The sequence below is a fragment of the Dipodomys spectabilis genome, unplaced genomic scaffold (assembly GCF_019054845.1).
Source record: "Dipodomys spectabilis isolate Male_0828 unplaced genomic scaffold, ASM1905484v1 ptg000092l, whole genome shotgun sequence".
Taxonomy (NCBI): domain Eukaryota; kingdom Metazoa; phylum Chordata; class Mammalia; order Rodentia; family Heteromyidae; genus Dipodomys; species Dipodomys spectabilis.
Genome location: NW_024870769.1, coordinates 10,160,744 through 10,175,394, shown reverse-complemented (window position 1 = coordinate 10,175,394; position 14,651 = coordinate 10,160,744). Strand labels below are relative to the sequence as shown.

General features: G+C 41.8%; 1 protein-coding gene across 3 annotated transcripts; it reads left to right on the top strand.

Annotated features, from left to right (window-relative positions):
* Positions 1–587: 587 nt before the first annotated feature.
* Fignl1 (fidgetin like 1) lies at positions 588–7,547 on the top strand. 3 transcript variants are annotated; one of them, XM_042685009.1, is made up of 3 exons: positions 588–636; positions 5,420–7,455; positions 7,501–7,547. In XM_042685009.1, exon 2 carries the CDS (start codon positions 5,466–5,468, stop codon positions 7,449–7,451), a length of 1,986 nt encoding a protein of 661 aa, XP_042540943.1. In that variant the 5' UTR covers positions 588–636; positions 5,420–5,465; the 3' UTR covers positions 7,452–7,455; positions 7,501–7,547. The 3 variants fall into 3 exon arrangements, with proteins under 3 accessions (XP_042540943.1, XP_042540941.1, XP_042540942.1); XM_042685007.1 differs by having other exon boundaries at positions 5,420–7,547; XM_042685008.1 differs by having other exon boundaries at positions 614–643; positions 5,420–7,547.
* The last annotated feature ends 7,104 nt before the right edge of the window (positions 7,548–14,651 follow it).

The following is a 14,651-nucleotide window of genomic DNA, read 5'->3' as shown; positions in this document are numbered from 1 at the left end:
CCAGGTAGGAAAGTCCGTGAGACTCTGATCTCCAATAAACCACTAGAAAACCGGAAGTGGTGCTGTGGCTCAAGCGGGAGCGCTCGCCTTGAGCTGAAGAGCTCTGGGACAGCGCCCGGGTCCAGAGTTCAAGACATGGGGGGTGGAACTGTAAGTCCTGCACGGACACACGGCTGAGGCCGGGGCAGGACTCGGGACCGGGTGGGTGACCTTGTGTCAAGCAGTCTTGAACGGCTCCTAATTTAAATGCACCAACTTCTCTGCCCGGGTCTTGGTGCAGAGGGCGGGCAGGGCAGTCGGCTCACGCAGGTGTGTGCAACAGGACTTTTCTCGGAACTCTGACCACTTCCTTCTTTCACTTCGGAGCATTTGAAAAGCTCGAGCCCAAGATGCGCTTTACACTTCACGCAGAACCACCGGGACTGGGCAGGTCCACGTCTCCCAGGCTGTACCACGCAGGCGCCCACAGCCCAGGACCCGCCCCTCCCCAGCCCCGCCCACAGCCCCACCCCTTGCATCACGCCACGCCCCCACGCGCGCCAGCCGGCTCGGCGCGGGCTGGAATACGTCACAGCGCGCAGGCGCATTTGGGGACCCGCGCTTTTCGGACGTAGCCGGCGGTGCGGCCAGCTGCAGGTGTGCGGTGAGAGTCGCGGCGTTGTGCGGGACGCCGTTGGCCCGCGCGGCGCCCAGGGCGGGGGGACGCGACTATCGGGCGGGCTCGGCGTCGGCGCGGGGAGGCGAACGGGGTGGGGGGCGCAGGTGGTCCCCGCAGGGTCCCCGCAGGCCGGAGCACGTTCGGCCGAGCCCAGGCCCCGCCGGCGGCGGGCCGAGCGACCCTGGGTCTGTGGCTGACAGGTTCGGGGACAGCTGACTGGAGCCAGCGCCGTGGGAGAACCGGAACCGCTTACTGCGGAAAGCGACTGGTTCTGAAGCGAGAGCTGCTTGGCTCACGGTTTGTACTGACAAAGGCTGAGGTCCAGAGGGATGGCGGCCCCGAACCATGGCGGGGCAAACCAAAGGCCCTAATAAGACTCCATCTCCTATTAACTTAGCAAGAAGCTGGTCTTGAGGTGGGTCGCAACTGGTAGATCGCCAAGCAGAGCCAGCAAGTCAAGCAAGCACAGGGCCTGAAGCTCAAGCACAGAAGTAGTACACACGGAGTGAGCATCCCTACTTTGAAACCTGACATGCTGCCAACCTGCCAGCGTCAGGAACTAGCCGAACACTGTACGCGTGACATCACGAGGAGAGACCTCGACAGGTTTCCCATCTAGTTATTTAAGGTATTCTGTAAAAAGCAACCTTCAGGTTACAGGGAGGATGTATATAAACCACTAACAAGTTTCACGGTTCAAGTCCCCCTTTCATAAGATACCTCAGAGACAGACAGATGATGTAGGTAGATAATTATCTGGAAATCCAAAACACTCTGGCCCCAAACATTTGGGGTCAGAGATACTCAGCCTGTAGTATGAGATGCATTCTGCTGATGTGGCATACACAGTTCCTGAGGTATGAAACTAGTGTTTCATGGGGAACTTTTGAGTGCTTGTAGAGTGTTGTGTTTCTGCACTCCTTTTATAGGTAGAAACAGACAGATGAAGAGAGCTATCCAAGCTGAGTATGGTGGTCCCTTTCTGTAATCACAGGCAGGAGGAGGAGGTAGAAAGATTGAGGAGAAATGATAGTAGACCCTGCCTGAAAAAATAAACACGACTCTGGGCTTGGTTCTATTGGTAGAGCATTCAAGTGCCCTGCATTCAAGGCCTAGTAATATCAAAAGGAAAAAGGAAACATCTACTGACTGGCAGATAATGGACCCAGGATCTAAACACAGACCACCTGCCTTCAGATCCATGTCCTTTTAATTCCTGTGCTGTTTGGGAAGCAGAGCTCTGTGGAAGGCCTGTCCAGTATGGTACATGATAGAAGCTGTGCTAGCACTTTAATAGGTTATTCTTTTATTATTTTTGTGCTAGTCCTGCGGCTTGAACTCAGGGCCTGAGCACACTGTCCCCAAGCTTTTGTTGCTTAAGGCTTAGAGTTCTACTGCTTGAGCTACAGCTCCACTTCTGGCTTTTTGCTGATTAACTAGAGATAAGAGTCTCACAGCCTTTTCCACACAGGTTGACTTTAAACCATGATCCTCAGATCTTAGCCTCCTGAGTACCTAGGATTACAGGAGTAAGACATGGTACCTAGTTTAGCTTATTTTTAGTGAATCCCATATTCTAGGTACTGGGAGAATAGAAATGTCATGGAAATACAATTCTGACTTGAAATCACCTAACCAGTAAACAAGAGAACTATAATCTTAAAATTTTTTAAAAATCTATTAAAGTAAGAAATGTAGTTGCTGCATATCAATGCTAATTAACTACAATTTTTAGATCTTGGAAAGGCCATAAAGGTTCACTTTAGTTGCAAATGGTAAGCAGGACAGTACTTATGCTGTTTTGCAGCATTGGGCAGTATCCTTATCTGTAGTTGGATGAATGACGGAGTTGAAAGGAAGAGGATAGACCTTGAAGATACATATTGAAGAAAAAGGCAGTGGAAGGGAAAAAGGTGTTTCCTGAGAATAATGACTTTAACTGCCCTCTTAGAGACATCCCAAGACTACGGATGATAAACTGTAATGAGGTCATGGAGAAGATGAGTCATGATTATAGCGACTGTAGAAGTTAGTGATAGATATTTTCCTCTTTCAATTACTTGATTCCAGTGTTGTATAACATATATTAGAATACTATTGAGTGCCAGTGGCTCATACATGTAATCCTAGTTACTTTCAGGAGGCTGAGATCTTAGGATCACGATTTAAAGCCAGCCTAAAAGTTAAAATTAGGGAGTAGAATAAACTGTCCTTTTTTTTTTTTTTTTTGACTAGTCCTGGGGCTTGAACTCAGGGCCTGGGCACTGCCTTTGACTGGTTTATTTAGCTTTATAGCATTGGATGAATTGCAGTCTCACTGAACTTTAACCTTTATTATTACTATCATCTTTTTGAGACAGTCTTGCTTGAATGGCCTCAGATTTGTAATTCTACTTTTACTGCTGAGTTGAGTGCTATGATTGTAGGTATGGGCTAATGCAACTGCTATTAAAAAAAATTAAACAATGCAAAATCTCAGACCCATATATACCTCTTTATAAATAACAAATGCTTTGTGAGACATTGTTTGGCGTTTACGGTGAATTAGACATGGCTCTTGGTGGAAAGAATTTTTTTTTTTTTGGGTCCGGTAGTGGGGCCTCATCTCTGGGCCTGGGCACTGTCCCTCAGCTCTTCAGCTCAAGGCTAGTGCTCTACCACTTGAGCCACAGCGCCATTTCCGGCTTTTTTCTTTTTGCTTATGTGGTGCTGAGGAATCGAACCCAGGGCCTTGAGCATGCAAGGCAAGTGCTCTACCACTGAGCCACCTTCCCAGCCCTTGGTGGAAAGAATTTATTAAGCTGACTTCCAGATAATTTAGAAGATAAATTAAAAATACACAAATTCTTAACCTTCTGCTTCATTGCAATACTCTTAGGAAACAAAAAAGGTTTCTTAAAATTTTTTATTGCTTGCCGGATACACATGGCTTGTACCTGTAATCCTAGCTACTTATGAGGCTGAGATCTGAGGATTGTGGTTAAAGCACAGAAAAGCTATGATACTTATCTCTAGTTAGCCACCAAAAAGCTGGAAGTGGAGTTGTGGTTCAAGTGGTAAAATACCAGCCTTGAAAGAAAAAGCCAACTGAGAGCTTGAGGTCCTGAGTTCAAGTCCCAGTACCAGCTCACAAATGCGCACGCGCACACACACATTACTATGACTTTGTTGGTAAATTGTACAGTTCCAAGAGCATGATGTGTTAATCTACATTCAGATGTATTCTACATTCAGAATCACATGATTCTGTTCAAATACAGGTTAATGTAGAGAGACTTAATGACAATAACCTGAGAGGAGTCTAAGGGACAAGCACTTTACTAGTAGATTGTTTGGTTTATTTTCTCTCATGTTCCTTGTGTTTTAGCAGTGTCAGTTCTTAATACTTTATATGAAATTGGGAAATAGTGAAAGATACTGTATTATCCTGTTTTTAGTGCTGTGCATTGGCCTCTGAAGTGATTAAATATTTCATGGTGCTCAGTTATGATTCTGCAGCTCAATCTGTGACCTTTGCTAGGTATCAAAGAACATTGCGGATATGGTGAAGGACACAGAACCTGGGATGAAACTGGACACTTGACTTCTGGTATCATTTATAACCAGCTGTGTGACCTGCAATAAGTTTCTTAATCTCTGCCTCATTTTTACATTTTCCTAGTAGTGATAACATTAGTAGTTTTCTGGTTATTTTTGTATTAATTACCTGATTTGATTCTTACAAAAGTCTCTTACTTGATAGATGAGAAAACCAAAGGCCCACGTATAGTAGATGGCTGGTTTGGGAGTATTCATCTAAATTTTCTTAGAAACTTGACATAAACTGGTTTGTGTGTCTGTACTTGCAGCTTTTTTCCATATTGCCTTTCTTTTGCTAGTTTATTAAAAATTCTACCTATGTAAGACTTCTGGATCATTTTGTTTGCCGTGGTGATTATTATGTAGCTAAACAACACCTAAAAAAAAAAAGATGAGATGAGTGGATCCAAAGAATGTGGTACCTATACACACAATGGAATTTTACATAGCCATTAGAAAGGATAATACTATGCCATTTTTAGGGAAATGGATGGACCTAGAACAAATCATGTTAAGTGAGTAAGCCAAACTTAGAAATGCAAATGACACATGTTTTTCCTTACATGCAGAAACTAGATCTAAAATACACTGGAACATGATAAGTTATACAAGACATACATAGTGAGACCAGAGGAGGATGTTCTTAAAACAGGAACACAAAGGCACAATGCTATGTGCATCTGATTGTAAAAATAATATTTTTCAAAATGAACTTTAAGAAATGGAAATAAGGTTTTTTTTTTGTTGTTGTTTTTGGTCTTGGGGCTTGAACTCTGGGCCTGAGTGCTGTCCCTCAACTCTTCAGCTCAAGGCTAGCACTCTACCACTTGAGCTACAGCACCACTTCTGGTTTTCTGGGTGGCTTATTGGAGATAAGAGTTTCACAGACTTTCTTGCCCGAGTTGGCTTTGAACCATGATCCTCAGATCTCAGCCTCCTGAGAGACTAGGATTATAGGCGTGAGCCACTGGTGCCTGCCTAGGATTTTTAGTTGAAAAAAAAAAAAAAAAGAGATGTGCTGTTAAGCCAATATCAATTTGTCTCTATGTCTTGAATGCGTGAAGTCTAATTAAGTAAATATTATAATGTGTCCTTAGGACTTTCACCTTATAAATAAATCCAGTTTACCTTTCTTAGCAGAACTTTCTGAACTATATTTAAAATATTGTCTTTTTGTCCTAGATGCTGACTGCTCTTCAGTTTGGTCATTTGTTGTAGAACCTTCAACATGCAGACCTCTAGCTCTAGGTCTGTGCATCTGAGTGAATGGCAGAAGAATTACTTTGTAGTTACATCAGGCACTTGTACCTCAAAAGAGAAGGCAGATGCATACCGTGCACAGGTGCTGCGCATTCAGTATGCCTGGGCGAACTCTGAGATCTCCCAGGTCTGTGCTACCAAACTGTTCAAAAGGTATGCCGAGAAATATTCTGCAATTATTGATTCTGACAATGCTGAAACTGGCCTGAATAACTATGCAGAAAACATCTTAGCTTTGGCAAGGTCTCAGCAGACTGACAGTGAGAAATGGCAGTCTGGATTGTCGGTAAGTAATATTTTCAAAATGGCAGGTGTACAGAAGATGATGCAAGCAGGCAAGAAAATGAAGGACTCTCTTTTGGACCCTGCTGAGGCCTCAGTAGTACTCCGTAAGGAGGCTCCTGTCTTTGATCTTCCCAAGTTTAGTGTTTGTAGAGGTTCTGGAGAAGGTGACTTGTTAGCCAGCTCAAGTCATGACAGAGATTGGACCCAAGACAGTGCAGGGAGCAACCTTGGATATATCCAGCCTCAGAATGCACCGCTGTCCAACACCACTAAGACTTGTCCTGCCTCCTCGGTGTCTCTCCTCGGTGAGTCAGCCCCTGCACGATTCCACACCACACCATTATTCAGAAACACGAAAAAGGAAAATCACAGCTCTCCTAAAGCCAATGTAGGACTAAATATGTTCTTACCTAATCAGTCTTTCTATGGTTCTGGTACCACTGATGCCTTCTCTAATCCACCACTGAATAAGGTTATTAGTAAAACAGAAGATAATGGCCAACGGGAGGATGGCAGCTTGTCTACCTTCAAAACTGCCAAAGAACAATTATGGATTGATCAGCAAAAAAAGTACCACCAACCCCAGCATGCATCTGGGTCTTCATATGGTGGTGTAAAAAAGTCTCTGGGAGCAGGTAGGTCTCGAGGGATTTTTGGGAAGTTTGTACCTCCTGTACCTAAGCCAGATGGGGGAGAGCAGAATGGAGTGATGCAATACAGGCCTAATGGGGCAGGACCTTCAGAGCCAGCACATCCTGTGGATGAGCGTCTCAAGAACTTGGAGCCAAAGATGATTGAACTTATTATGAGTGAGATTATGGATCGTGGTCCTCCAGTACACTGGGAAGACATTGCAGGAGTAGAATTTGCCAAAGCCACAATTAAGGAAATAGTTGTGTGGCCCATGATGAGACCAGACATCTTTACTGGATTGCGTGGACCCCCAAAAGGCATTCTTCTCTTTGGTCCTCCTGGGACTGGTAAAACTCTAATTGGCAAGTGCATCGCTAGTCAGTCTGGGGCAACATTCTTTAGCATCTCCGCTTCATCCTTGACGTCTAAATGGGTAGGTGAGGGGGAGAAAATGGTCCGTGCATTGTTTGCTGTTGCCAGGTGTCAGCAACCAGCTGTGATATTTATTGATGAAATTGATTCCCTATTATCTCAAAGAGGAGATGGTGAACATGAATCTTCCAGAAGGATAAAAACAGAATTTTTAGTTCAGCTAGATGGAGCAACCACATCTTCTGAAGATCGAATCCTAGTGGTGGGAGCAACGAATCGGCCACAAGAGATTGATGAGGCTGCCCGGAGAAGACTGGTGAAAAGGCTTTACATTCCCCTACCGGAAGCTTCAGCCAGGAAACAGATAGTAACCAGCCTGATGTCCAAGGAGCAGTGTTGCCTCAGTGAGGATGAAGTCGAAAAGGTGGTCCAGCAGTCGGAAGGGTTCTCTGGAGCAGACATGACCCAGCTTTGCCGGGAGGCTTCTCTGGGTCCCATTCGCAGTTTGCACATGGCTGACATTGCTACCATAACACCAGATCAAGTTCGACCTATAGCTTACGTTGATTTTGAAAATGCTTTTAGAACTGTGCGCCCTAGTGTGTCTCCAAATGATCTAGAGGTTTATGAAAACTGGAACAAAACATTCGGTTGTGGAAAGTGAATGAGGCACTAAAAATATGGTGTTTCCTTTCTTTAACTTAGGAAACTAGGGCTGTGTTAGTAGCCATTTTTGAAACCTATTCTGAATTCTATACCTCAAACAACAGTTGTTCAAAATTTAACAACTGTTTGATGTATCTTAATATGTTGGATTTGACTTCTAGTTATGTGATCATAAGCCTATTTAAATTCAGAGAAAATGAACTCTTTTTCTAAAAAGTGTTTCATTTGAAGAGGTTTAATATGAACTGTAAGCTGTGTTGAAGCTTTGGTCTGAAGGTTATGCTTAAATATGAGGAAATCCTAATTTATGTTAATATTTACTGAAAAAGTTACAAAGTTCTTAGTGTTGGCCAATATAATGGTTTAGAAAGCATTTTTTTGTTGTTGTTTAGATGATAAAAGATCTCACCAAAGCTAGAGTGAAAGTGCTAGTTTTTACTTTCTGATTGGTAGCTTCTTGTGGTTCATTCTTACTCTAATAAAATTTGTGTTTAGAAGTAGCAAAGTGTGGAAGTGGCACTGTGACTCAAGTGGTAGAGTGCTCGCCTTGAGCTGAAGAGTACAGGAACAGCGCCCAAGCCCAGAGTTCAAGTCCCAAGACCGACAAAAAAAAAAAAGAAGCAGCAAAGTGTAATTCAGGGTTGAAGACATATCCATACATTCAAAGGTAAAGAATGTTTTTCAGCTGGTTGCTGGTGACTCATGCCTGTAATTCTAGCTACTCAGGAGGCTGAGATCTGAGGATCATGGCTTGCAGCCAGCCTGGGCAGAAAACTCTGTAAGACTCTTATCACCAATATACTACTCAGAAAAATCCGTAATGGAGCTGTGGCTCAAAACGGTAGAGTGCTAGCCTTGAGCACAAAAGCTCAGGGATAGTTCCTAGATCCTGAGTTCTAGCCCAGGGCCAACAACAACAACAAAAGAATGGTTTTTCAAGATGTATGCGATGTTTGGTATTTTGACATTGATACTACTGTCTATAAAAATTATATTCATATTTTATAGTGGGTCATCTTGTTTTATAATTAATATCTATTGTAGAAATTTTAGAAAACAGAAATAAAAAGCACTTTAAATTACCACTTGGAGACATGTTATTTCAGCATACCTTATTTTTAGATATTTTATACAGGAGAAAGACTACTATGTATTCTCCTGCAGTCTGCTCTTTTTTTGCATAAATGATAATAAAGTAATAAGATGCAAATATACCATTTGTATGATCACTTATAGAATTAATTAGCTAGGAGTCTATTGTATGGATGGCTAATAGATGAATGTTGTTAGATAGCATTTAGAATAGAACATTAGGTTATCTTTTGCTTATGCCAAACAAAAAGATGTTTAATTATATTTAGTGATTTTTAGAAGTACATGTATATGTGAATTCTTGAGAGTAAAGAATGTTTAAAGCTTGGTATGTTTTCTCAGTTGTCTTCTAGACAGTTTGGATTCTATGTTTTCTAGCTGGCAGAATCTAAAGAACTGTTTATTTGTACCATAGCAGCCTTGGGTGGTAGGCCATTCTGTTTTGTTAGCATTCTTCTTTCTTTTTTTTTTCTTCAGTACTAGGGATTGAACTCAGGTTCTTGTACTTGCTAGAGAGGCGCCTAGGGAGACAGTGTGCAAAGGCACATTCCCCAGCCTTATTATGCACTTATTATTTTTCAAATAGGGGCTCGCTTTTTACAAGGACAGTGATCCTTGTAGTGACACCTCCTGTGCAGGTGCACTCTGCTTTTAGCATGCACCCACCCCGTTGAGATCGGAGGTCTCATGAACATCTTACCTAAACTAGCTCAAACTGTGATCCTTCCAATCTCAACCTGAGTAGCTGGGATTACAGGTGTGAACCACTGTACCCAACTGCCAGTATTCTTTTTTCATTCATTCATTCATTCATTCACTCATGCACTTATTTAATACTGAATTTGAGCAGTGAACCACGCAGACGTGTTTCCTTGCTTCATGGAGGTTGCATTCAAGTTCTGATGTTTTCTTTTATGAACATGACAACTTGTAAGTAAGATTTGAAGTACTTTAGTAGGTGAGTTTAGATGTATTTGTGGAGTTGTATTGTTTAAATATACTTGATCTGCCTTCTATCTTAATACTGTTCTAAAAGCTTAATTGCAACTTTCAGTGTGTCCCTTTGATGTATGATTGTCTTTTATTAGATTATAATTGCATGTTAAACTTTAGTTCTTATATATTTTTTTCTAACAACCTAAAATGTAATGTTTAATACTTTGTTCCTGTCCATTTTATATTTAATCATTACAATCTCTGATTTATAGGTGTTGATGTTAAGGATTTCTCCCTAGTTGTTCTTGCCTGGAAGTTATTCATTCATGTTTCAGATCCTCCAGCCCCCTTAGATGTTACAGTTATTTTGCTGATTCAGATTTGTCAACAATTGCCCACTCAGTGTTAGAGTATTATTTAACCTGTAACCTAGTCTTAATGTTAGCAGTTAATTTCAACTGCAGCTTCCGCCTGTCTGACTTTCAGCATCATTGAACACTAACCACAGGGCTACTTCCCCAGTACAGCTTAGTTTAGATTATGTCCATGAGAGAAGTCTCATTGGTTCATCTCATTATGGATTGAGTACAGTGCATTTCTGTGGTAATTATGTGGTATGCATACTCCCCTAGAAGCAAGTTCTGCTCTACTAATGGAGAATCTAAACTTAAAAAGAATATCTGAGCTACGCCACATAGAAGCAGTTGACTCAGCCTTTTGAGTATGTTGACAAAGAAGGTATGTCAGATTCCTTTTTTCTGCATAAAATGGTCAGGATAGGACAGCATAATTTTGCATTAAATTCTCTTCTGAGTGTTGGCACTACAACACCTCTAAAGCATTATTTCAGAGAAGTGACTTACTTTTTTAAAAGTATGTTTCCAACTGGGTGCAGTTCTGGAGGTAGAGATCTGGAGAACTGAAATTTGAGACCAGAAAAAAGCTAGTGAGACCCCATTTAAACAAATAAGCTTCAAGTATTGACACGTGTTATCCTTTCTGTATTAGAGACATAGGTAAGAGGATTGTAATCTAAGATCAGCTTAGGGCAAAAACGTAAGACCTTATAGGAAAACTTGAAGCAAAAAAGGGCTGGGGGAAGGTGGTTTAAGTAGTAGATAGCTTCTAGCAAGCATCAGGCCTGGAGTTGAAATCCTAGTACAGCCCCAAATATAAAAGGTTTCCTTTTGTAAAAATACATATCAACACATGTCATTGATTGTGGTATTAATGCTTAAAACTTAGTTAGATTATAGGCTCAAGCCTATAATCCTAGCTATTCAAGAGGCTGAGACCTGAGGATTGAGGTTGGAAGCCAGCCCAGGCAGACAAATTCATGAGATTTATCTCCAATTAACCAAAAAGCTGTGGCTTATAGAGTACCAGCTGTGAGCAGCAAAAGCTGAGCAAGAACTCATGGACCTAAGTTGAAGCTCCTAACACCAGCCAACAAAACAACAAAAACTTAAAACTTTTGTTAAGACTATGGTAATTTATTAGAATTTATAATGTTAGACTATTTACTTTCTTTTTTGGTCACCAGCACCTGGCTGGTTTCAGGGTTTTTAATACTTGGAAAATAATTCATTCCTTAATATCCTTAAATCCCCTTTTAATCCATATAACCTTTTATTTTTAAGTGAAAAATATAAAATTACATGTGTTAATGTAATACCATGTAATATCATATTTGTATGCCTTGTGCATTGTTTAAAAAGATTGGTTCAAATATCTGTCATTCCTTTACAATAAAAACATTCAGTATCTTTTTATCTAGCTTCCCCTCTCCCCCGGTTCTGTGCAATGAATTCTGGACCTGTGTGCTGTCCCTAAGCTCCTTTTGCTCAAGGCTAGCACTCAATAACATAGTTCCCATGGTTTCCCTTATTTGCAATAACTAGTATATGTCTGAGACAAGCACAGAAGGTCAGATAAGATGATGTTAGGCAAAATGAATCCCAAGATAAGGACACAAGTGGTTTTTTCTTTCTTGCTATTGTTTCTAATGTAATTATAGGGTGATTTTTTTTGTTGTTGTTGCTTTGTATGACCATTTGAGCTACTGAACCACTTCTTGCTTTTTCTGAGATAAATTGGAGATAAGAGTCTCGTGGACTTTCCTGCTGTGCTCTGCTTCAACCCATGATCCTCACTTCTCAGCCTCTGGAGTAGATAAGATTACAGGTGCAAGCATCTAGCACCTGGCTTATCTAGGTTTTTAATGTATGCATAGGTATGGTGTATACTCTTTCTGCCGTGCATGGACACACCAGAGCTTCCATTTTCCTGTTTAAGGAACTTGATATCCATTGGGAAAGCCTTTCCTGTCTTTTTCCTCTTTCATACTTCTCTCCTAATCCTCTAGTATTGACTAGTCTCCATTCCTGTGAGACCAACATTTTTACATTCCACATATGAATGAGATCGTGTGGTAACTGTCTTTTGGTGCCTGGCTTATTTCACTTAAGGATCTCCACTTCCATCCATGTGGATTTCACTTATTTTTCCTGTGCATAGGATGAACCTTGATTAGATCTACCCTCTTCATCACTCTCCCTTTTCCTAATACCCCTTTTTCTATTTCAATTTCCTTTTTTTTTTTGGTCGATTGTGGGGCTTGAACTCTGGCCTGGGCACTGTCCCTCAGCTCTTCAGCTCAAGGCTAGTGCTCTACTGCTTGAGCCACAGTGCCACTTCTGGTTTTCTTGTGGTTAATTGGAGATAGGAGTTTCACAGACTTTCCTGCCGGATCTGGCTTTGAACCGTGATCCTCAGATCTCAGCCTCCTGAGTAGCTAGGATTACAGGCGTGAGCCACTGGTATCTGGCTAGAGCCTCATGTTCTTGCTTGGCTCTTTTGCTCTCATGACTGGTGATCTACCACTTGAGCTGCACCTGCACTTCTGCCTTTTTGCTGGTTAACTTAAAATACAGAATTTTTAAAGGCCTGGTTTTCTCAGGAGAGTGAGATCTGAAGATTGTGTTTGGCAGCCAGCCCAGAAAGGAGGATCCATGAGACTCGCCTCTGATCAACCACTGAAAAGCCAGAGATGGAACTGTGGCTCAAAAGCACTAGCTTTGAACAAGAAAGCTTAGGGAAAGCACAGGCCTTAAGTTCTAGCCCCAGGACTGGCAAAAAAGATGGCCTGATTTGTGACTCTATACTTGTGTTGCCTTTTCATCCACCTTGATTTTGCTTTCATTGTTCCAAAGGACCATTTTCTTGACTACTTTGATGTTGTCTATTTAAGATCATTCTGTTTAGTGTTAGCAATATTTGAATCTTGTTTTTACAGATCCTATTTCATCTAAATTTGTTTTTATGTTTATGGAATGTCTGAAAAGAAGCGTTTGGTCCCAGATTATTTTTTACTTACTGAGCTTTACATGTTCTTTGTTGCCCTTTCCCCTCTTTACTGGTATTCCCAGTGTTTGTAGGAGATGCTTTACAACCCACCTCCAGAAGTCTGATATAAGGAGAGTAGTCTAACCAGGTTCATCATAAAAGGATAAAATTGTGCCTTAACTTTTTTCTCAGGCTGCTAGCTCTGGACCTCAAACCTTGAATCAGTGGTAAGCAGGCAGATGAGGCATATTTTAAACATCTGCCCAGCTGCCTGGCTGGGTGGAGGGCTTACACACTCACCCTTAAGGCTTTTACCTTTTCCTAACAACCAGTTCTTAGTGGAAAGAATATTAAGATGGGTATTAAAAAAGTGCCAGGTATCCTCATTGGGAACAGTTTCTACTAAACTCCTAGGATCTTAATTTTTTTTAGTTAATAACAACAAACAGGAGGGAGTTGTACTAGATAATCCTAAGGACATAGATAGCCACATTTGTTCTTTATACACGTACCGAATGCTAGTATGTCCTTGTGATGAATACATATGGACTACCAGGCACAGGGCACTGAACTAGGTGTAAAATAGAATGTAGACAGATAAGGGCTAACATTTTAGGTGCATTAACTGGCTCTGTAGACAAACAATAGAAAACCATGAAGCTTGGTCTTTAGAAAAGTCAGTATGATGTGCCGCCCTATATAAGTAAGCAAGGGGACAGGAATAAATAAGGGAGGCCAGTCCAGTAAGGTGCATGTGGTTAAGGTTGTCAGGACCCTGGTGCCTGGCAACGGCTGTCAGCAGCAGCAGAGTGCTTATTGACAAACAGCCTGCCCATGTCAGAAAAGTGTGGGTCTTAGAACTGTTCATCTATTTGTACTCAGAAAGTTGGACGTGTAATTGATAGGAAAAACAGGTGAAGTTTGGTGGTTGGGGCCAGCACATCTGCTGAATTATTGGCTCCAGAATGGTCACCCCTTCTCTACTTGCTCATCTTGAGCTACTGTCCTGGACTATGGGATCCTACTTCTTACCTCTACTTGAGACTCAGGCATGGGCTCTAGCCTTCCTCTTGGCAGGGTGAGAGGGTCTTATGTTCCTTCTCTTTGTATCCTGTAATGCAGGTATAAAGCTCAGCCTTCTCTATTCATGTTAACAGGAAAGACTCCATGTTTTCTTTGTTGTCAAAGGAAAACATGAGCTTGAAGTATGGTATGGAGACTTCTATTTAAGATGGAAAACTAAGCTGCAGATGTACCTTTCCCTAAACACATGTGCAAAATCCCCATTGGGATGGGAAGATAAAGCAAGCCATAGCAGTAGTGGAAAAGAAGGAAGAATGCACTTTTCAAATATGACATTTCTGGTGTTTTTGTACTGGCTGGTTGGAATCCTAAGCTAAAAGACTTATGATCTAATGGGCATGGTAAGGCCAGCTGAGGTTGGTCTCATAAGGCCTGGACTCACCTCTTGCTTAGGCAGCAAGCTGGCTGTAGAACCAGGGGTTGATTATGCGATTGGGGCTGTGGAGCTCCCATCTTTCTTATCATTTAGGGACACAAAGTTCTCTAAATTTAGTGGTTTACGGCAGGCCGAGTTTTGTGGACCTTGCAGTGTGAAAAGTAGGTTGTCAGGTAACTTCTGCTTGCATGGATATTTGATGAAGCTGTGAAAACCTCTGGTATATTCACACCTATTTCATCTCATAACGTGTTACCTACTTTTTTTCTCTCGAACTTTTCTTTTTGAGACAAGGTCTTGCTAGGCAGCCTATTCTGGCCTATTTTGTTTTAGCCTCCCTACCACTGGGATTACAGGCATGTTCCA

Excerpts from the sequence above, each read along its gene's own strand:
- Fignl1 (XM_042685009.1), top strand. The coding sequence starts at position 5,466 with ATGCAGACCTCTAGCTCTAGGTCTGTGCATCTGAGTGAATGGCAGAAG.